Consider the following 23,030-nt stretch of genomic DNA (forward strand, 5'->3'; position numbering starts at 1 on the left):
CCGGACCGGCCGGGTTGACCGGTCGGACTGCGAATCGGTGCGTAGTCCGGTCCGGTTTGCACTATAAAACCAGTAGCGTATCAAATCGCCGGAACCGGCCGGCCGGGAACCGAAAACCGATTTTCTAGATTTTTAAAATTTTTGTAAAATTTGAGTTTGGTGGGAGTTGAACTCATGACCTATGAGTCAAGACAAACATCTCTACCACTCCACCACATGTACTTGAATTAAATATTATGAGCATTAATTATTGTTATACATTAAACCTGTAAATTTTTGTCCTTACAAATTAATAATTTGTGTTTAATTTTATATTTTTAAATAATTACTATTAGTTGTGATATGCTTAATATTAACTATCCCTCACTAAATTTTACTTTTATTTGTATAATGTATATAAATAATAGATTTTACCTAAGATTTAATATTGTAGTATATATATTATTAACATAGTTTATTACTCCATATTTACTAAATAATACTCCAAACTTATTAATAGATCATGTTTAATTTATGTATTAACTAATATAGTATATATTTATCCAAATTAACTAAAAATTCATATTTATTTCTATATATTGTCTATAATATTATTTCACCACGTAAACATTTTTGAATTAATATAAATTTTATTTATTTATATATGAAAAATATTGTACTTTTTTAGTTATTCTAATTAATAGTTTATGTATTTAGTTATTATTTAAATTTTATTATTCACTTATTTTAAATGCTCTTCATATTTAATTTATATTCAAAGTTTAATAGTATATGTTTTTGTTATATATTAGTACTAATTATAATTTATCACTCATTAAATTTAATATACTTTGTAAGGATATATTTAATTATATATATTTGTAAGGTAAAACGGTTCGCCCAGTGATTGAACCGGTCGGACCGGTTGAACCGTGAACCAGTGGCCTCACCGGTTCACCGGCCGATCCGATTTTTAAAACATTGCTTCAACCCATCTATCTACTCTTTCAATTATACCTATAAATTATACTCCCTCCGTCTCATATTAAATGATATCGCACTTACCTTTTAAGTTACGTTTCTTTTTATGGAAAAAGTTTTCTAACATTAATATAAATATATACTCCCTCCGTTCCATAGTAATAGAGTCATTTTACCATTTTGGTATAGTAATAGATTTATTTCTCGTTTTAGTAAAAGTCAACACATTTTTTCACACCTACTTTACTCTCTCTTACTTTATTCTCTCCCATCTCTCTACTTTTTTTCATTTTTCACTTTATTCTCCCTTTACTTAACTCACCAACATAATTTTTCTTAATCTTCGTGCCGAAAAGAAACATATCCATTGCTATGGCACAGAGGGAGTACTATTTTATCTCCTCACTCAACACACAAAAGAACATTTTTTAAAAAATGTGTCATTCCTCAAGTGTGACTTCTGTTATGAGATGGAGAAATAAATTCTAATGGTACATATATTCGCCATTTACATAGCACTAGTATAATCCTTCCGTTCCTTCATAGTTGAGTCATTTTTTTCATTTTGGGAAGTTCCCTCATAGTTGAGTCATTTCCATATATAGTAACTTTTTTCTCTTTCTTATTTTACTCTCTCTTACTTTATTCTCTATACTTTATTCACTTTTTACTTTATTCTCTCTATTTTTTTCTCTTTCTTACTTTTATCTATTTATTTAACACACTCAACATTCATTTCTTAAACTACGTGTCGAAAAGTTCCGCCTCAACTATGAGAGAACGGAGGGAGTACTTTATATATTTATCCGCATGGTATAATTTTTCTACAATAATGTTATTGGGCATAGGGGTATATAAATACTTACATCAAAATTTATATGATATACTCCTTGATAATACTTTCTTCATCTCACAATAAGAATTACATTTGGTGTAAGCACGGATTTTAAGAAATATAAAATATAGTAATTGGAAAAGTTAGTGAAATATAGGACACACTTTTATATTGATTTATAATGAAATGTTAGTGAAGTGAGTTAGTAAAATGTGAGATCTACTTATTATTTATGGTAAAAGTGAAATGTGACTCTTATTGTCGGACAGACCAAAATGGCAAAATGTTACTCCCTCCGTCCCGTTTTAGCAGTCCCATTGACTTTTCTGCACTCATTTTGTAAAAATGATAAAAAATAGTTAAAGTGGAGAAATAATAAAGTAAAAAAAAGAATAATATAGAGAAGAGTCTTATCTACATTATTCTATTTTTTACTTTATTGTTTCTCCATTTTAACTATTTATTATCATTTTTACAAAATGAGTGCAGAAAAGTCAATGAGACTGCTAAAGCGGGACGGAGGGAGTACTTTTTTGTGAGACGGATGAAGTAATTAGATTTTAAAATTAATTAAATATTAGTAAAAACATGAAAAAGCGAATATTCCATTGTAGAGTGAAATGTGGAGTTATATGTTAGAAGTGAAAATAAGAGCATCTCCAATGGTGCATAGGCCAGCAATAGGCCAGCCATTCTCTCCCCTGCCACGTCAGCAACACTAAAAAATCCACCTGCCACATCAGATTTAGGCCAGCCATAGGCCAGCCGCAATAAAAATAATTCCAAATATACTACATTTACGGAATTAAAATTACGATTAAAATACGGAATTAAATTTACGAGACATATACGGGAAAAATAATCCATTCCATTAAAAAAAAGTACAAAGATTTTTAAAAAAGTACATGATTTTTTTTAAAAAAAAACGAGCCCCGCCACTCTCTACTCCTCATCGCCGTCGCCGTCGTCCTCGCCGTCGCCGGCGCCGCCCGTGGTATCTGAGCCCACGTCGGAACCCGCTAGCCGTGCCCTCGCGATTTCCAAATCAACCCGCATGCTCTCGAGCATCTCGTGAAGAAACATCTTCTCCGTGGGGTCAGTGGCGGCCCTCCACTCTTGCAAGACCTTGTACATCTGATCCCGCGTATGGATACGCGAATAGAGAGTGTACTCGAGTGGGGCGGGTGGGAGGGCGGAGGACTGGACCTCGCGGGGCGATAGGGGGGATCCGCCCCTCGCAGCCCGCTGCGCCCGCTTCTGTCCAACCGGGCGGGGGCGACCAGTAAATGAAGGAGGGGATGGAAACTCCTCAGCATCCGGGGGGAGGTCGTGGGATCCGCCGCTGCTGCCGCTTTAGTCGCCGCTATAGTTCAATCGCTGCTTCTTCGGCCACCCAGCGTCGCACCCCGCCCGGAACTTCTCAGAGTCCTTCAGCAACAAGAAGCACTCCCAGTAGGTGAACTCCTTATACTTCCCCGCCAAGGGGAACTGACTCACGGCGATCTTCCGGGCGTCGTCCTCATTCTGCCCACTACCGAGCTGACGGAGGGTGTTGGCGTACAAATTTGCAAAACGGCCCACCGCGGCCCTGGTGCGCTCCCACCCCTTCCGGACCTCCTCCGGGCTGAAGTCCTTCCCGTGCGGGCAGTGCCTCCTATAGGCAGATCTGATCTTCGCCCACATGTTGACGATCGAACAACCAGCGGATCGTCGCACACCTCTAACCACCCACTGGCCACCCCGGCGTACTCATCCTCCGTCCACTTCCTCCGGCCAGGGGTGTCGTCAACAGCGGGCTGCGATGACTCGCCGACCGCCTTGGCCTTCCCCCTCGTCTTCTTCTTCGGCGCGGCCCGCCTCGCTGGAACGGGAGTATCCGGATCCTCGAGATCGATCCCCATATCATGCAATGACAGAAGGTCATCGCTAGTGAACTGCGTCTCCGCTGGGGTCGACGTGTGAGACGAAGCCGTCAAAAAATCAAGCGAGGGCCGATATACCGTGTCCCCTCCCGGTGACCCCTGCACCCCCCCTGCATCCCGGGATGCATACCGTGCTGCATCCCCCCCTGCATCCCGCCCTGCCACATCATCCCCATCATCTGCTGCTGCATCTGGGGCATACCCCCCCACCCGGGCGCTGACTGCCCGCCGCCCGGCATCCCCCATGGCATACCCCCCGGCATACCCCCCTAGCGCACCGGCCATCATCCCCATCATCTGATTCCAAGGGATGTTAAACCCCGGGCCCATCTGCCCCCATCCAGATCCCACAGGTACCGTGGGAGTCTGAGATCCACTCGTCGCTGGACTGGACTCGTTGTTGTGATCCATCGCTCGATGATGCTTTTGTACAGAAAGTTAGGGAGAGAGAAAACTCGTTAAAACAAGTGGTGCAAATGAAAATGAAACGAAAATCGCGTTTATATACGTTTTTTTTTTTTTAAAAAAAAAACAAAAATCGGCGCTGGCCGATCGGGCCGCCATGGTGGCTAGCCGATCGGCCCAGCACCGAGCGATCGGCCAGCCCACGCCGAAGCGCTCGCCGATTTCGCTCTCGCCGACTCCAATGGTTCGACTAGCCGATCGGTCAGCGCGAAAAATCGGCTAGCCGGTCGCTAGCCGACCATTGGAGATGCTCTAAAATTACTCTACAATAATGTAAAATTCTCTCTATAATAAATTAGTTTAGTAGTGTGGATGCTCTAATCCACAGTTTGTTATTTATCGAAGAATCTTGAATCTTGAGTTACCTGGGTTGATTGTGGAAATTGGACTTACATGAAATGAATTAATACACTAACTAATGGTAACGGAAATAGTAACTAACTAAAACAAATGCTCGAAACATTATGGATATATAGTACAACCCAAAATCAAAACAATTCAACATCAATGTTCGCGCTCAAGATGACTCATTTTTTTTTTTAATTTGTCTCAACCAACACATGTCACATTATTGAAATTAAAATTTTTTTTATTTTTACTTTATTTAATTTCTTTTACTTTATTCTCTCTATAAAAATACATAAGGGGTCATCTTCTAGAGCGGGAGTAAGAAAATAACAAAATCAATAAAAACAACTAGAATCGTACTGTCACCCTGCCCTGCTCCAATCAAATCCAAGAAAAACGTGGTCGAATTGAACGAGAATCTAGCCTGCAACAATCATAGCTAAATCAATAAAAAAAAATGAATCTTGCTACCATCGCTATTCCTGATTCCTCGTTGGAATCCGCCTGTCATTTCTCCAAACAAGAAACATAGAATTCATCAATCCCCATCACCTATTTATGTCACATCCAATTCCAAATCATGGTCCAAAAATAAAATGTCCACGACTAATTACACATCCCTCCCAAGCGGCCTAGTCTCCGACGTGGCGTCGCCCGATTGGCTAAACAAGGGCGACAACGCATGGCAGATGACCTCGGCCGCGATGGTGGGCCTCCAGAGCGTCCCGGGCCTCGTGATCCTGTACGGGAGCATGGTCAAGAAGAAGTGGGCCGTGAACTCGGCGTTCATGGCCCTGTACGCCTTCGCGGCCGTGCTCCTCTGCTGGGTCCTCTGGGCCTACGAGATGTCGTTCGGGACCAAAAAGGTCCCTTTTTTGGGGAAGCCGGACGCGAAGGGCACGGCCGAGAGTTATCTCCTGAGCCGGAACGAGCTCGGGGGGTTCATTCCGACCGCGGACTATGTTTTCTATCAATTTGCGTTTGCGGCCATCACGGTGATACTTCTTGGAGGGTCGTTGCTTGGGAGGATGAATTTCTATGCGTGGATGATGTTCGTGCCGCTGTGGACGACGCTATCGTATGCCGTGGGTGCGCACACGATTTGGGGGAAGGGATTCTTGACGGGTAGGATTATTGACTATGCTGGGGGTTATGTTATTCATCTGTCTTCAGGAGTGGCTGGTTTGACTGCGGCTTATTGGGTAATTAATTTCTTTATTACATACTTGTAGCGATGTCAATCCAGTCCGAAATTCATAGGTCGACCTAAATAACTCGGAAAAGTCATAGGGTTAGGGTCATATATATATCCAAGTGGGCTAACCCGAATAGCCTGATAATTTGAGTAGATTGGCCCGATTGATATCTCTACTTACGAGGCACTATTGAATGTCAATTAGAACGACATCATATTTTAGGCACTAAACAACATAGTATAATACTAAATTATACTCCCTCCGTCCCACAAAGATAGTCTCACTTTGACCCGTCACGGGTTTTAAAAAATATAATGAAAATTGAGTTGAAAAAGTTAGTGAAACGTGAGTCCTACTTTTATATATTAGTTTTATAATAAAGTGTGAGTAAGAATGAGTTAGTGGAATATGAGGTCTACTACCAAAAATGGTAAAAAAAAATTAAATGAAACAAACTTTGTGGGACGGACGAAAATAAAAAAAATGGGACAATCTTTATAGGACGGAGGGAGTACTACATCAAATATTTAAATTTGTTGAATTATGATTTATATTGAACCATATTAGAGTGAAAATCTCACTTGGACGCAAAATAAGAATAAATCATAATTTGAAAATTTGTAGCCAAATTTTAAAATGTACTATGCAAAATCAGAATTTGAAAAAAATATAGAAATTTACATAGTAGTGGAACAAATTGAAAATGATGTCCAGATTTTAATTTCACTATTATTATAAAGGAGAAAAGGTGTGAATGGTCATATATAATTGATTAGTATTTGTAATATTGATTGATAGGTGGGGCCAAGGCATAGGGAGGACAGGCAGCATTTCCCGCCTAACAACATTATAAACATGCTTGGTGGCGCTGGGTTTCTGTGGATGGGTTGGACCGGCTTCAACGGCGGAGCGCCGCTCGCAGCGAGCAAAATCACTTCGCTGGCGGTGCTGAACACCCACGTCTGCACCGCCACGAGCATCCTCGTGTGGCTGTCGCTCGACGTGGCCGTATACCTCAAGAGCTCCGTCGTCGGAGCCGTGCAGGGGATGATGACCGGCCTTGTTTGCATCACTCCCGCCGCCGGTAAATTTTCCCTCATTATATATCTCTATTACAACCTGTGTAAACACTTTGTAAGACAATAGTACACCTAATACCCACTTTAAAACTCTCTATATATCATATAAATAGTAACTTCGATAATGCGAGTCTAGAGGTAAAAAGAAAAAGTAACTGAATATTTTTAGTGAAGAAAGAAGCTCGCTTTATAATAGATAAAAATTTATCGTAAACGGAAGTGGATTAATTTTTTAGGATAAACTAAAATGAAAAAAGAGACTATTATTTTGATGCATGACAGAGCATATAGAAACTAGATAAAATTCAAAAAGTTATCTATATTTACATATGGATCGAACTAAAGATCTCTTCATTAAATATAATTTTCTTAATTTATACTTAAGGACTTGTTTAGTGTTCTAACATGGGATAAAATTTGATACGTTTGACTGTCATATTTTCTACTCCTACTATATATCAATAAAAGTTTATTTGGATGTAGTACTAAACTATATGTAACGTGCAATTTTGTTTGATATGATGTAAAATGGCTATAGCTTATAGTAAATAAATAGCTCATACTTTAGGGAGTACTATAATTAGGGCTGGCAATTTTTGACACGATACGATAATCCGACATGAATCCGCACGAAATTATTGGGTTTGGATCAAGTCTTATTGGATGCGGGTCATTATTGGATCGACCCACTAAGAACACGAAAAAATCGGGTCGGATGCGGGTTGGATGCGGGTCGGGTCGGGTAACCCGTTAAAAATTAATATTATTATTTTTATTTTGAGTAAAGATAAATTTGCAAAAATTGTATACACAAAATGCCCTTCAAATTTTAAAAAGGATAATATTAATTTATTTTGATTAGATAGCATCATTAATTACATATTTTTGTGACTAATTTGACCTTATTTATAATTTTTCATTTTTCATTTGTATTGTTGTACAATATGTACCAAGACCCTTATTAAAAGATAAAATTTTAGAGAGAATAACCATCCATAGTATTTTAATGGAATAATAATGGAATAATTTTTTATTCATTTTATTTTAACTATCACAATGATATAAAGATAAATAAATTGCTTTTTTTTACAAAGTATAAATTAGGAAAACACTCTTTTGTTAGGAAATTCTCTCATATTATTTTTGAAACCATTGATATTTTATCATTAATTTCTAACTTTTAATTTTGAAAATAATATTATACATATTGGTTGATTATTCTATCTAAAATTATTAACATTATAATATGGGTCATTCAATGATGAGACATTGTTGGACTCAACACATATAATAGTAATACAACATTCAAATGTATAGCACTTGCTCCAAAAATTGATAAGATCATGAAAAATTATTAGTATTACTATATGATAAATCACAATATTTTTAATATTTCATTTACTGTATTATTTTAATATTACTTTTATAATTATATTCATAGTCCGTAATAATATCATAATAGAGATGGTATGATGATAACATGTGGAACCCAGCATGTAAGTTGTAACATATCCTTTAATTATATGACTGCTATATAAATTGATATATTTAAATATTATGATAAACCAAAACAAATTTTAGACCCATATTATAAAATTAATTTATAATTAATAATCTGTTATATATTATAGTGCATCAAATGATACATAAGAGCTAGTTCGACGATAGAAGGTTGTTGCTATCAACGTCTAGGCGTGTGACACTTCAAGTATATTAGTTAATATATTCAAAATATATAATTATGTCTTCATTCATGTAATTTTGGATAATAATATTAAATGACCATGTAATGACCCTACTTTGCATATTTCTTCATGTGTTATAATATATAGAAAATATTTGAAATTACAAGCTTCAAATTATATTTCAAATTACAAAAATTAAAGTAGTCGAAAGAAATGAAATAATACAATGTACGTGAGAGATCCAAGTGAAAAATAAAACTAAATCAATTAGTGTTTAGAATAAAAGGATAATTTGAATAAATTTATGAAAAATAAGTTTATACTTATAGATACAAAACGTTAATTCAGATATTATGTACTAGCAAAACTAATCAACAAATAATTTTATAATATAATTTATTTTACTATTATATTCTTTTTATTTTGATTCAATAAATTTAATTTAATTTTTAGTATTTTCACTCTTTTTTGTTTTGTTCTTTTTACTTCTTTAGTTCTTTTATCTTGTTTCAAATTTTTTTGTTGGGTTTTGGAACAAAAGTTATGTATTTGGAACAAAAGTTATGTATTTTGTTGGGTTTTTTCGGATTTTGTTGGAGTTTTGTTGTTTAAAATGGAACATCTTCATGCTATATGGCTTTTTAAAGTCTTGATCATTTTTTGAAGCAATATGTAATCGTGTTGTTATCGTGCTTAGGTTGTTGTCGTGTTGTTATCGTGTCGGGTCAACCCAAAGTGGTTCGTGTTGGTATCGTGTCCAGGTCGATATCGTGTTCTTATCGTGTCGGGTCAACCCAAAGTGGTTCGTGTCGTTATCGTGTTCGGGTCGTGTCCAGGTCGTGTCCGGGTTTGAAGGTGGCGGGTTGGGTTCGTGTTCGGGTTTGAGGTTTCCTTAACAGGTTGGGTTCGGGTTTGGCCTTATTGGGTTGGGTCGTTATCGGGTCAACCCGATAACGACCCAATCCGCACGATTTGCCAGCCCTAACTATAATCATTCATAAAAAAAATGTGACAATTTTGTTACACTACTAAATTAAATTACTAATGAGTTTGGATTTATAGGAATTGTGGATACATGGGCCGCAATTATAATGGGAATCCTATCGGGCCTAATTCCTTGGTACACAATGATGGTTTTACACAAAAAATCAGCCTTCCTCCAAAAAGTAGACGACACGCTCGGAGTTTTCCACACCCACGCAGTTGCGGGCCTGCTCGGTGGGCTTCTCTCCGGCCTTTTCGCTAAGCCCGATCTCCTCGCTATGTTCTACAATCGAGATCATCCTGGCCCGGGCTTCTTGTACGGAGTATTCAACCACAAATTCAATAACGGGCTTCGCCAAATGGGCTTCCAAGTTCTAGGAGCCCTTTTTATAACGGTTTGGAACGTGGTGGTAACAAGCTTGATATGTATAGTGATAAGTAGAATCGTCCCTCTTCGAATGGACGAAGACGGGCTCGAAATTGGAGACGACGCGGCACACGGAGAGGAAGCGTACGCGCTATGGGGTGATGGGGAGAGACAACCTATCCCTCTTCGATTTCGTATGACTCCTAAAATGCCATCATTTTGTACACGGTCAGTTACAAATCGTTAGATATTATGTTAATTTTTACTTTTGAAATGAAGTTCATTTTAAGGCTAATCATAGATTTGTATAATTATAATTTGAAATTTATATTTTAATGGCACGTGACAAAGATAGTGACCTATATATGACTCAATTTCTATATCGCATGTTGGTACATGTTAAAATTTCAAAATTTTGTAATAAATACTAATTGTGAAACATTATTTTGTAGCAAATATTATTTAAAATAATACTACTTCGTAAAATTAATAGTGGGATGTTGTATATGATTTTGCTGTTACTTTCACATTCATTTCCATTAATCAAAGAGAAACGTCTGACAAAATAAGTTACTTATGTTTTATTGTCTAGTGTTTTGATAAAGTTGAAAATATGGGTTTTCTGGTTTCTTGTAACTGCAAACTATAGATACGAAATGCACAAGTAATAATAGTTTTAGAAGCAACGTTTTATTTCAAATCTGGAAAATAAAGAGCTGTTATTTTCGACATCATGATGCATCGAGTGGTTGAGAAATTAAACAGCTGCTTCATTTAGAAAAGGGAATTTGATGATATATGCATAACCGTCCCATTTTCAATCAAGTGCTTGAGAAATTGGGAATTTATTGTTTTTTAGTTTACATTATATATAAAGGTATATTTGCACTCTTTATTTTAATTTATGTATCCTGTTCTTTAATAGCAAAAATTTACTATATAATTATTCATAATCAATTCTAAAAAAATAAAAGATTTATATTCTGATTGTTAGGAGCGGATGCAGCAATTTATTTTGATTGGAAGCTATATGTTTCGAGTTCAAAAATTTTTATGTTCGTTGCAATGATACAGTCTTTACACAACGATTCACAATAATGATTAATTATGAATAAAAATTGCAAATAAATGTTACTAGTAATTTTTTGTAGAACCTAACTTAATTGATTAAATATAACATACAATTTTAAAAAACTAAAACATAAGAGATTAAAGTGATGAAAAAATTATTAAAGCTAAAAATAGTTTTTGTTCGTTTTTAGTAAACAAGACTTTGAAAAGATAATAAAAATTATTTATTGCACGAAGCATATGAATTATACTACAAAGTTGTCGATGATATATATTAAAGGTGTCTCTTATTTCAATTGTTAGTTTTATATGAGATATATAATAATTTGACACTGACAAACTTACTAGCAAAAGTTAAGGTGTTCTCCAAATACACACAATAATAATTCGATGGTTGAAAACTACCATCTAGTAATAAAAATTTCATTTTGGATAAACCTTAATTAGATGGAGCTTCATGTGTACACTCTTCAGTTAAATTAGTCCACAAAATAATCAATATCAAAAATGAAAATAAAACCAGAAATGTAGTGCCATGAAATTTATTTCTTAAATCTATCTTTTCCCTTTTCTGACTTCTCCACCTCCACATTTCATGATAACAAATTTTAGGTGTTTTTTTAATAATAAAATTCAGTTATTAGAAGCTAAAAGCATCCAAAAAAAGTTGCTTATCCCATCACACAATAGACCAATGTTGCTCTATAAAAAGGAGAATTTCAACCCCTAACTAAAACACAATTTCTCATCACAAAAATCCCATCACATTCTTGAAAGAAAAAAATGAACAAATTCTTCCTAGCAACGCTCTCGCTCCTCGTGATCATCGGTCTCGTGGAGTGCTTTGACTTCCACGAGGCCGAGCTGGAGACCGAGGAGCGCCTGTGGGACCTCTACGAGCGGTGGAGGAGCCACCACACCGTGTCGAGGAGCATCCATGACAAACAAAAGCGCTACAACGTTTTCAAGGCCAATGCCCATTACATCAATGATTTCAACAAGATGGACAAGCCCTACAAGCTCAAACTCAACAAGTTCGCCGACATGACCAACCACGAGTTCAAGAGCGTCTATGCCGGTTCAAAGGTGAGCCATAATCGAATGTTCCAAGGGGCCCCACATGCGAATGGAAGCTTCATGTACGAGGATGTACATGATGCTCCGACCTCTGTTGATTGGAGGAAGAAAGGCGCCGTCACCCCAGTCAAAGATCAAGGAAATTGTGGTAAGACATTTATTCCATTGAATAAGCTAGGAGGGGCTTAAGCCGCTACCAAACAATTTTTTATTATTATCTTAATATTTTAATTGTCGGATCAAATAATAAGAAAATTGTCTTTTTAAAATCTCAAACATAAAATTTAAAAAATTTAGCTTCTATAAGAATTTTTTTCAGCCTCCGCCCTTGTGCTTATAATTCGTGTTTTACGAGAAAACAGGTAGTTGCTGGGCGTTTTCGACTGTTGTGGCGGTAGAGGGGATAAACTACATCAAGACGAAGAAATTAGTGTCTCTGTCCGAACAAGAGCTTGTTGATTGCGACACCGACGAGAACCAAGGGTGCAATGGAGGGCTAATGGAAGCAGCTTTTGATTTTATTCAAAAAAATGGAGGATTAACAACAGAGAGTATCTATCCCTACACGGCTAAAGATGGGAAATGTGACAAGAAAAAGGTAAAAATAAACAGTCACTTCTAATTTCTATTCAAATTTACTATGTACTTTATCATCCAACAAAAATAGTTTCGTTTCTTTTATAGGAATTGTCATACAACATATTATTATCATACTCTCACTTACTTATTTAACATTTTTATTACAAACCTACCACTATAGTCATGTCATATCGCATCCTTTTAGGACTATTTTTATGTGTATGGTGTTGTTATGGATATAAATGGAGCAGTTAAGCATCATAAGTGAGAATTAAATTAAATGAATTAAAGAGTGTAGAGATTTTAAAGAGGCATAAATGACTAAATGGGGCGCCCCACGCGCCCCACCTGCGCCTCTAGATGGCCCAGCCACCTCGGGGCGATTGTAGCCGCGCCCCAAGAGGCCAAGCGTGATTTTAACAAAGCTAGAGAGAGCAATTTATATTTTTCTTTATACTTAATCTTGTTCCTTTATTTACTACAGGTGAATGCTCCGGTAGTATCCATAGATGGACATGAAAATGTACCCGTGAACAACGAAGATGCACTATTGAAAGCGGTAGTTAACCAGCCCGTCTCGGTGGCAATTGAAGCCGGAGGCCCTGATTTCCAGTTTTACTCAGAGGTAGTTCCAATGCTAACCCACACAACATGGACATTTTTTTTTCACAAATTCGCTATGATTAGAGCTATCAAATTTGGTCCGATCTTATCAACCTGCCTAACTTGGTCTCAAGTAATAATTGAGACCAAGTTAGCAATCTCTAAGAAAATCAATTTAATTTAATCGTCTTACGTTGAGATGGCCTAGTGTCATATTTATTAGTCTTGAAATTGATATGACCTGATTGACATCTCTAGTCAGATTTAATGGAATAGTATAATTCCAAACTTAACTAATTTTTTCATTTTAATGTGGCAGGGTGTATATGCAGGGGAATGTGGCACTGACCTAGACCACGGGGTGGCGATTGTTGGGTACGGCACGACCCTCGATGGGACAAAATACTGGATCGTGAGGAACTCGTGGGGAGCCGATTGGGGTGAAAAGGGTTATGTTAGAATGCAACGCGGGATTGCTAAAAAGCATGGACAGTGTGGCATTGCGATGGAAGCATCTTATGCCATCAAAAAATCATCCAGCAATCCCGGCGACGATGAGGGTGAATCGACGACGAATAAGGATGAACTCTAGTTTGATTTTGCATTTGCCATCGACTGTTGTTCTATTGTTAAATTATGTTTTATTTTGTGATGCCACACAAATTGATTTCTATGTATTGCTATTGTGTAGTTTGAGTGTGCGTGTGCTCAATGTATTGAGTTATATCTATCATAAATTTAATAAAATATTTCTTTGGCTTGTTTCAATATGTTTAGTTAGGCCTTTGAAACGATAATGTTACTTAAACTTGAACAAAACTAGTCCATATGACTATATGTAATTACTACTCACATTTGCCTCAATCAAATTGAATTTTCTTCTGAAATTAACATATATTATCCAATATATGCAGATGAAGAAAAATATCATAAACATAGTTGTCACATCCTCATAAATAAACACTAGTCCATACTCAATTATTCATAAACTTAAGTCACCAGAGAGATGGTCTCACACAAGTGTTTTCTCGGTATTATTTGAATATACGAAAGAGGGTGCATCAACCGTAGCAACGGATGGGGTCGTTGCAGCCCTTGGCAGCCGACTGTGCGGGGCCTTTCCCTGAACCCTTCTCGAGATACTGCTGGTGATACTCTTCAGCTCTGTAGAATCTTTTGGCTGGAAGTATTTCAGTCACTATCTTCTTCTCCACCTCTTTCTGCTTTGCTTCTAGTGATTCTTGGGCTAGTTTTGCTTGTTCTTGATTGTAGTAGTATATTCCTGACCTATACTGTGTCCCAACATCATTTCCCTGCAACATTACATAATAATTGTGTTAGTTAATGTTGTTGTGAATCATACAACAAAATTGTCCAAACCTTAAAGCAAAATGTGATTAACAAATTTCTCATGATGCAATCTCTCATCCAGTCATCCTGCCTAGAACTTCATACAAGTATACTTGTACATAGTTTTATTCTCAAATTATAAACATTATAAAAATAGCCTATGGCCCTATAGTAATTATGTTGTTCACTTAATAGCCTTGAGTCAAAATGATAAGAGAATTTTTCATATGTATATCATTGGATTCAATGTGTGTTTCTTGAAGACACATTAGCTGGAAATTTCGAGCAAGCTTATAAATAAATGGCTATCGGTGGATGAAATCACGAACTAAGGTCGAATAACTTAAAAGGTGATCAAAAAATCATAAACTTTGATTTTGTTGCCAATTTCCCACAATTTAGAATTATGGTGAAATTAAAACTAACCTAACAAAATTGAATTCACGTGGCAATTGAATTTACCAAGATGACATAGTTTTGAGTATTACTCTGCCACAGTTCGTGATTTTAGCAACGAATAGCCTATGTAGTTTTGAATACTAAAATCACAAACTATGGTCGATTATTATCAATGAATTTTTTAACAAAAGAATATGTATAGATATAGTTGAGGATAAAATTAATATTTATATTTATATTTTTATATAGCTATACAAAAAAATCAATTAAACAAACATAAAACGAAATTCAACATATATAGTACAAATAGAAATAATAAAATAATACCTGACGATTGAGAGAAGTGGGATCATGTTTTCCCCAGAATACACGAAGTAGAGTCGTATAGGGGCAAACAGTCGGGTCAAAATGGATCCGAATCACTTCAGCGTGGTTGGTGGATCCGGTGCAAACCAGCGGGTAATTCGGGTCGTGGACGTGCCCCTGCGAGTAGCCCACTTCCGTCTTGGCGACGCCCTCAACCCTCTGAAAAGTCAATTCTACCCCCCAGAAGCAGCCGGCCGCGAACTGGGCCAGCTCCAGACCCGGATCCGCCGGGGAGTCCGTATCCGCTTCAAGCGCCGGGTTGGTCGATGCCATTGCTGATTGAATTATTGGTTGTGAGAGCTGCTTCACTCACTTATTATCACTTTTTTAATTTTAATTCTAATTCATTTATTAAAGTCACCAAATCTTATCATTTAATTGTACTCTACTTATTTTCCAAGTGGGAGAATTATGAATCTGGTCCCGTTTTACTGTCACGTGCATGGGTCAGGGCATGGGCGATTAAATATCTTTAATTCCTTGGAGTATTTTGTAAATGATTTCCTTAAATTTCTCTAACTTTTGCCCCTTTCATTTATTATGCTAATGAATGTGTTTATATTCTGATTTTATATATGGAATTAAAATTATGACTTCGAATATAGAGATTTTAATATTGATCTATATTTCAATGCTCCATGGTTATCAATTTTCGACGAATAAATCATGTAGGCATTTCAAGTATGCACTATAGGAGTGCTGATTTAGCTTTAGAGACAATTCATAGTTGTTAAAATAAAAAGAAAAGTTGAAAGGTCATGTATTTAAATATATAGATAGTTTTAAATCATAATCAAAGTTTGGTAAAAACTTAATATACAAAAATTATAAGCATTTGGAAATGTGGTCCATATGCCGAAAAGATTCAAATTTTATTTATTTTTGACACAACGTACGTAATAAAAATACTAGGCCGGAATTTATTTATTTAATTTTTTTTGGAAATGTGGCCCATATGGAAATATTAGGTAGTTTAATGTATTGTGTGCATTGGGAAAAGAAAGTTATCACAAAAGCTATCAAATTCTGTTAAGTAATGGAGACTATGGAGTAGTACAATTGTACAAAAATTCATATTTTCAGTAGCCATCAATTTTCTTTTTTTTAGTTGGACAGTAACCATACCTTTTATTGACCATTTTTTTCACAAATTGTCTACCAACATACTCATGGAGAAAAGAGCTCCACCAGCCAACATCCTACTATCTCTGATCATTCAGCCATTAGCTTAGCTTCTCCTTAATCTTTCAACACGCAGTGTGTGAGTAGTCCAAGAAAACGAAACAGCAGCAGACAATGAGAGCTTGATAGCACGTGGTGTATGGGTGGTTCAAGACGAAGAAACAGCAGCATCAGACAACGTGAGTTAACAGGGCTAAGCCTCCATCTCATCTTGCAATAGAATCTCGTATATATCAGTCCTCAGATTGAGTTCCTTTTCTCGCATGACTTCTTGGAGGTCCGACAGCTCTTTCACAGACAATACTGAGTTCAGTTTGAGAAAACCATCAAGCCACAGCTTTTTCGACCTGGAAGTTGGAAGAAAGGTCACCCGTCAAAATAGTGGGAAAATCTTAAATAGAAAAAAGACAGCCTTTGCAAAGGATCAAGCAATTTCAGGTAGTCGTAAGCAGCATTAAAAAACCGACAAAATTAATTTCATTATATCCCAAAGCTGTAAGATCTTGCCTGATATTTTCTTCAGTAACTACAATTACAAATACCATGTACTATCATCTGGTGCAAGTCTAGGTGAAAATTCTATTACTCCTAATTTCCTGATCCTTAATAATTCCAGCTAATTTGAAAGGTATATTCTCCTCGATACACAAAGTATTTTTACTAATGTCAGAGAAGTCATACCAGGGGCATGCATGTATTGCACGAAAGAACACTCTTTTAGCTCCCGGAATATTGCATGCTACACTCCTCTCGTATTCGATGAAACAACGCCAGAGAATCACTGAACTGTGCAATTTGTCATCCTCCAATGCCCTTTCAAAAAGTCCGCGTATTCTATGCTGGGAACCTCCGGTGCTCATCTCAAATGCCAATGCGTAGAGCCATGTGATGGTAGACGGGGTTCTGATTTTTGATCAATTCAGTAATTAGATCCTTCTCAAGAAACAATGAACTAGAGAATAAGAATACTTAGCAAATGATGAAAAGTGAGTTATACTTTCGGCAGTGATCGTCAAAAGTCCACCGCAATTTATTGGGTGATGTGTAGAGATGGCTGATTTCAACTAAAGCATAGTGAAGTTGCGGGCTAAAAGGATATAACTGCAATCCTTTCACAATAGATTCCCATATTCCTGAAAGCTTAAGTTCCATGTGATTTCTGTCGAGCATCCTCACATAATAGGTAAACAAGAATTCAAGTTGCCTGCTGTTTCTCCTCCTCTCTGCAGTAAGAAAATGATTGCAATTAAAATACAAACTCCGAGGGATTATCTTTAAAACAATGCATATGGAAAAGAGAAGCCAATTGTTGAGGTTTGTTACTACCATAAAATACATACAGAAGAAGCATATTCACCTGGAAGCACCATTGTAAAAGAGTTTTCCAGAATTTCCAACGCACAGGCCCATCCAGACGTCAACTCTTCAAATAAAGCTGCTGAACAGATAAGAGCAGCAGAATGATCATCTGTGACACCATGTGCCCATGTTGAACTCAACATTCTTATACGATCTTTGAACCCCTGGCGGGCTCTAAGTTGTTGGACACTTGACAGTTGTCCTTTAAATGGAGTATATTTTGCTCCATTGCCTAAGCAAGATAAGATATGTATTGCACGGGACGAGGAGTCAGAACTTTTGGAAGAATTGTTCGCAAGCTCAACTTCTGCATACCAGAAGTACAACAGAGATGCATTTGACCGAAGTTCCTGTTTGGTTAAGCACAAACACATTAGGTTTCAGCTTTACATGGACCCAAAATGGGTAGGATTACAGCATACATGGAGTGACCATGGAAAATAAAAAATAACATCATCCTTCTCAACATCTTGAAACAGTTTTGTTGATTCTGGTGGAATTCTTAATATTTTCGAGAACTTTACTCTCTTACTATCCTAAGTTTTTTAAAATCCACAATAGCAACAAACCCGAACGTAAAATAAGAGAATATTTTAGCTTAAGCCATGGAAAAGAGATGCTGGCATTAGAAAATAATTGCAGGATAACTGAAAAGGTTGGTAAATCATGGTAAGAGAAAAGAGGACAAAAATCCACAGCCTGTTCAGTTACTGCCTCAAACTCAATATAATAGCAAAATATATTTGTTAGAAGAAATGTGAACTTTTCAGAGCATACAGCCTACAATATGACAACTCTAGTCCAAACTGTAACAAAATAACCGAACTGTGGATTAATACATACCGGTGGAAGCCCCTCAACCGATGATAGGGCCATGTCAAAAATCTTCCTGGAATGCTCAATATTCCCATAGAAAGCTTCTCTTTTAGCATAAACTCCACATAGCAATACATCCTATAATAAAGAAGCACATAAAAAGTTAGTATAAAACATCAATTCCACTTCCAGGCCAGTTTTCGGTTTAGTTTGACAACAGATTAAATAGACGATGGTTATCAAATCAAGTGTAAATCTTGATAGAATATTTAGAGTATAGATCCTCTTGAGAAGGTGAGAGTGCATAGTAGATCCTTTTTAAACACATGTAAAATCATATGCTTTTACCCTGCAGTGGATCTCTAAAGTAAACGACATTCTCTCCAATAAGCATCTAAAAAGACTAAGCAGCATTTCTACGTGAGATTAACATTGACTGGGGATGGGTGTAAGGGAAAAGGATTTCCAGTTCTCATGAACTCGATGTCAAATTATAGATGTATAACACATACCTGCCTATTATTTTTCAGTAAAGTCTTTGCCAGAGCTCGACATGGTGTCACAGAATAACTTGTTGAATTCATCCTTGTATTTGATAACTCCTCAGCAACAAGAGCAGCTTCCTCCAAGATGTAGTTTTGTGGAAACACTTTCAAACAAAGTAAGATAGCATTTCGGAGAAATTTCATCATATTAGTCCTCATATTCAAGTCATCTGAACTTTCTAAAAGTAGCTCCAAACTAAAACTCCTTAGGTTGGTCGACTTCCTCACCAGAACATCATGCACTTTTCCTAGATCCTCTAGAAGAGAATAAGGGGGACTTTCCAAACTAAGTGTCTTTGCAACCCAACTTGAACTGTTTGTGCAAGTCCTGTGAACATGAGTGGTGGTCAGGGAACAAAAGAAAACAGCAGTAGATATCGTATAGGTATCGTAATTGCCATAATACCTACCACTGAGCTATCCTCCCCTCAAAGAAATCTATAAACTGGGACACGAGAGAAAATCGGGCTTCCTCGGACTTGAGTGAGAACAAGTAATCACTCACATCTTCATACATTATTATACTCAAAATTTGTTCATCATCTTCAGCCTCGGCAGTGACAACATCACGAGAAACCTGATCTGTTTGGCCAATTTAGCCAAGTCATTTTCACCACAAAATTGTAGATAAACTCAAAATATATGACATTAAAACTACATGGAGAAACACTGCAGTAAGCGTAAAAAAGAAAAGGCCACAGGATCATTTCCAATGAACTGAGAATGCAAGGCCATGGTTATTAATATAAATTGCAGGTTAACATAAACTAATCATACAACTCAACCATCTCATTTGGGTCCAATCAATAACTTAAGTTTTCAGTTTAAGTAACCAATAACCATAAGTATGATTGATGGAGAAACAGCACATGAATGGAGACAAACCAGAATTTGCACGAAGAGGCATCCAATGATCAAAATCTCTTGTCGTTTCGGCCTTTGACCATTTAGTCCATGTTTCTGTATCTTTAATCGTTACATCAGCTTCAGCAGCGGCATCAATGCCAAGTGCTTTAAGCAGAGATTCAACATCATCCTTCTGCTCAACATCATTTGTATCAGATTCATCATTCAATTCCTCACCAATCTTCTGTTCCTCAGTAGTAGCTCCTGGCAATTCGATTTCTGTAGTCTCAGATGATGGGTCAAACCAACCTGTCCAACCACCTTCCTCAACTGCATCTGAGGCCTCCTCCTCACGGATAAGCATTTGCCTCTGTTCTTCCTCCTTCTCTATCCAAGTTAACCATCCAAGGGCTCCATCCTCCCCGATTCTGGCACCATTACTACTCCAAAAGTGCTGAAACAATCTTTGCTTACTTTGTTCCGAGAGAACAAATGGAGAAAACAAACTATACTCAAGCTCCGCTTGAAATAAAGCAGTTGCCAGTTCTTGGTAACCTGCCTGCCACTCGAGGCGGCAAAGACCAATGAAAACATCAACCAAACCAAGCTCCAGTTGAATAATAGCCGGATCAATTGATGTTGCACTGTCGGATGGATGAGCCTGCATCCAGCACAAGGAGGAGGCTGGATCAATATTTCAGAAATCCTAACTAATTAGGGGAAATAAGCTACTGAATCTAATGCATTATGACTAGCAAGAGAAAGAAACATAAGATTTGGAACTAGTTCATGCTCAAATTAATGGCCAGATAAGACTAAACTTTCACTACTAGTATTAAATATGTGAGTGTGTGACATGCTTTTTTTCCTCTTCTTATGTGTTCTGCGAGTAATTCTGTTTTAACTCATTAATACAAGCAAAGGGAAAAAGTATGGATCTTTAAAGTGAGAACCTGCCTCTGCTGCTTTATGCAAGCACCAGCCAAGGCTTGGATAGCATTGGCATACATTTTCCTTAGCTCGGAAACCTTGAATCTGGAAAACTCACCCCCGAGAACCCGTAAAAATTCTTTCCACAGCTTGCAACTTCCAGAATTAGATGTAAGTATCTTCTCCCATCTCCTAATCAGCACATCAGTGCTATCTCTGCTCTGATAAGCTTTCATAAGAGAAATAAGTAAATCTTCACTTTCTGGATTAATCTCAGTTGCTTTCTCCAGAATACTGATTTTCTTCTCGAGGATCTGAAGACGAGCACCTTTGTGAGACTGCTTACTTGCCACCTTGTCTTGAAACTTCGCAAATGACAACCATAGACTCTCATCCTGTGGATGCTCCCTCGTCATCTTATTGAACTCCCTTGTTCTCCGCAAGACCTCATCTTCCCAGGACTCTTGAACAACTTCGGCACTCGATGCCAGTCCACTGTCTGAACCTTCATCAACTAAAGGGATATAATCAGCAACCGAGCTCTTCATGTTACTTTTAGGAGCAAGAACCCGCATCCGTTTCAAGTCCTTATGACGCTCAATAGCAGCATATTTAGCCGACCAATAGCGCCCCCCAGACCTAAGTTTATTATCCAACGCATCAACGTCATTATCCCCCTCCAGCCGACGAGCTCTTTTATTCCACTGGATAAAGTTCTGTTCAGAGAGTTTCTTAGAATTGCAAAGCTTGTAACGAGCAACATCCATTCTGCATTTGATCATCGCACACTTATAATTAGTCCGGAAATGTAAACAGTATCATTTTCCAAAATAAAGACCTTAATCCACATAGAAACTCAAAGAAAGAACATGAACTCTAATAAACCTATCTTCAATAACTCTGTGAGTGATAAAACTGTAAAAGCTCTAAAACATGACCATACACTTATACAATCAAAACACTCTTTTATAGACATGCAAATACAGAGATATAGAGTACAAGCTGCAGCCAATAATGAAAATTCCCCCAAACTAATGCATCAAACACTAGAAATGCACAAAATCAAGCGAAGAGTAGCTCAATTAACCTGTAGATGCTACCAAAGGCTAAATTGTCGCGGTCTCCACGGGAATCAAAGTAGTACTCTTTCTCATTAGCAGTAGAAGAAGACGCCGCCCATTTCTCAACTCCCGGTTTCCTCGAATTAGAGGATAGTGTTGCCGCATAGCTAAACGACGCACGCGATCCGCTCGATTCCCCCTTTCTCCTTTTCCTCTTCTTTTTACTCTTCCTCCCGCGATCTTCGTCGGAAGAAGCGCTGGCCTCCGAAGGCACCATCTCGTACTGCGGTGGCCGTTTCCTGGCATCAATTCCTTCCGCGTTGTCTTCTTCTTCTTCCTCCGATTCCTCGTCGTAGGTGAGTTTGTATTTGCTAACGGCGTCATTTATGACGGAGAGGTCGGTGTTGAAGCTGGAGTTCTGCAGCCATTGCGCTGTGGCTTTGTCGCTACTACTATCAGCGGCGGAGGGGAGCGATTCGCCGCCGAAAGCAGCGAAGAGCGGCGTCGTTTTGGTAGTTTGCTCCTTTTCCGCCATATCCAAATTCAGTAGAGCTTCTGAAATAATTTTAGGTACTTTTTAATTTGGGGCAAATATATAGTATTAGTGTTACTAGTTTGTTTTCTGTAATTACTAATTCACCCCTTGTTTGGATTTTTAAATTTTTCAGATTTTTAGTGTTTAGTTTTCGGATTTTGATATGCAATTTTGGATTTTGGGACAATTCTAATCACATCGGATTCATTTTTAATAACATTTGGAACTTTTAGATTGGATCAGATTGACCAAAGATTTTATATGAAATCCGAATGCTCACCATACTTGTCATAATATAAAATTAATTAGACCAGTTAATAATTGATAAAATATAAGATTAAATGTACTTTAAAAAGATAAGATTAGTAAACAAATAGATAATTACCATTTAATGATTTAAATCATAATTTTACGTTGATTTTTGTCAGTCCCATAATTTCTTATGCTCAAGTATAATATTACAGTTTTTC

At 37.3% G+C, this 23,030-nt stretch overlaps 4 protein-coding genes across 4 annotated transcripts; 2 read left to right on the top strand and 2 right to left on the bottom strand.

Annotated features, from left to right (window-relative positions):
• The first annotated feature begins 5,126 nt into the window (after positions 1-5,126).
• LOC125192878 (ammonium transporter 2 member 3-like) lies at positions 5,127-10,088 on the top strand. Its single transcript, XM_048090551.1, has 3 exons — positions 5,127-5,732; positions 6,525-6,810; positions 9,553-10,088. Exons 1-3 carry the CDS (start codon positions 5,127-5,129, stop codon positions 10,086-10,088), a joined length of 1,428 nt encoding a protein of 475 aa, XP_047946508.1.
• Positions 10,089-11,637: 1,549 nt separating this feature from the next.
• Positions 11,638-13,939, top strand: LOC125202092 (vignain-like). The gene is made up of 4 exons (XM_089064314.1): positions 11,638-12,137; positions 12,352-12,587; positions 13,053-13,193; positions 13,491-13,939. Exons 1-4 carry the CDS (start codon positions 11,696-11,698, stop codon positions 13,761-13,763), a joined length of 1,092 nt encoding a protein of 363 aa, XP_088920440.1. The 5' UTR covers positions 11,638-11,695; the 3' UTR covers positions 13,764-13,939.
• Positions 13,940-14,080: 141 nt separating this feature from the next.
• LOC125206896 (peptide methionine sulfoxide reductase-like) lies at positions 14,081-15,621 on the bottom strand. Its single transcript, XM_048106114.2, has 2 exons — positions 15,248-15,621; positions 14,081-14,484 (listed from the first exon to the last, which is right to left on the bottom strand). The coding sequence occupies exons 1-2, from the start codon at positions 15,557-15,559 to the stop codon at positions 14,233-14,235; spliced, it is 564 nt and encodes a 187-aa protein (XP_047962071.1). The 5' UTR covers positions 15,560-15,621; the 3' UTR covers positions 14,081-14,232.
• A 669-nt stretch (positions 15,622-16,290) lies between these two features.
• Positions 16,291-22,586, bottom strand: LOC125201241 (uncharacterized). Its single transcript, XM_048099277.2, has 10 exons — positions 22,052-22,586; positions 20,988-21,732; positions 20,074-20,695; positions 19,599-19,770; positions 19,156-19,516; positions 18,671-18,781; positions 17,826-18,177; positions 17,466-17,691; positions 17,150-17,371; positions 16,291-16,815 (listed from the first exon to the last, which is right to left on the bottom strand). Exons 1-10 carry the CDS (start codon positions 22,558-22,560, stop codon positions 16,662-16,664), a joined length of 3,474 nt encoding a protein of 1,157 aa, XP_047955234.1. The 5' UTR covers positions 22,561-22,586; the 3' UTR covers positions 16,291-16,661.
• Positions 22,587-23,030: the final 444 nt, after the last annotated feature.

Source organism: Salvia hispanica, chromosome 2, assembly GCF_029641045.1.
Source record: "Salvia hispanica isolate PSC_SH4W2 chromosome 2, Shi_PSC_v1, whole genome shotgun sequence".
Classification (NCBI taxonomy): Eukaryota; Viridiplantae; Streptophyta; class Magnoliopsida; order Lamiales; family Lamiaceae; genus Salvia; species Salvia hispanica.

Bases quoted from the DNA above. Each gene is read 5' to 3' on its own strand.
- LOC125192878 (XM_048090551.1), top strand. From the start codon at position 5,127: ATGTCCACGACTAATTACACATCCCTCCCAAGCGGCCTAGTCTCCGAC. The intron at 5,733-6,524 runs GTAATTAATTTC...ATTGATTGATAG, and splicing joins GTTTGACTGCGGCTTATTGG to GTGGGGCCAAGGCATAGGGA. The intron at 6,811-9,552 runs GTAAATTTTCCC...TTGGATTTATAG, and splicing joins TTGCATCACTCCCGCCGCCG to GAATTGTGGATACATGGGCC.
- LOC125202092 (XM_089064314.1), top strand. From the start codon at position 11,696: ATGAACAAATTCTTCCTAGCAACGCTCTCGCTCCTCGTGATCATCGGT. The intron at 12,588-13,052 runs GTAAAAATAAAC...TATTTACTACAG, and splicing joins GGAAATGTGACAAGAAAAAG to GTGAATGCTCCGGTAGTATC. The intron at 13,194-13,490 runs GTAGTTCCAATG...TTAATGTGGCAG, and splicing joins ATTTCCAGTTTTACTCAGAG to GGTGTATATGCAGGGGAATG.
- LOC125206896 (XM_048106114.2), bottom strand. From the start codon at position 15,559: ATGGCATCGACCAACCCGGCGCTTGAAGCGGATACGGACTCCCCGGCG. The intron at 14,485-15,247 runs GTATTATTTTAT...GTAATGTTGCAG, and splicing joins CCACTTCTCTCAATCGTCAG to GGAAATGATGTTGGGACACA.
- LOC125201241 (XM_048099277.2), bottom strand. From the start codon at position 22,560: ATGGCGGAAAAGGAGCAAACTACCAAAACGACGCCGCTCTTCGCTGCT. The intron at 19,771-20,073 runs GTTTGTCTCCAT...TTGGCCAAACAG, and splicing joins GCCTCTTCGTGCAAATTCTG to ATCAGGTTTCTCGTGATGTT. The intron at 17,372-17,465 runs GTATAACTCACT...ATCAAAAATCAG, and splicing joins TTTGACGATCACTGCCGAAA to AACCCCGTCTACCATCACAT.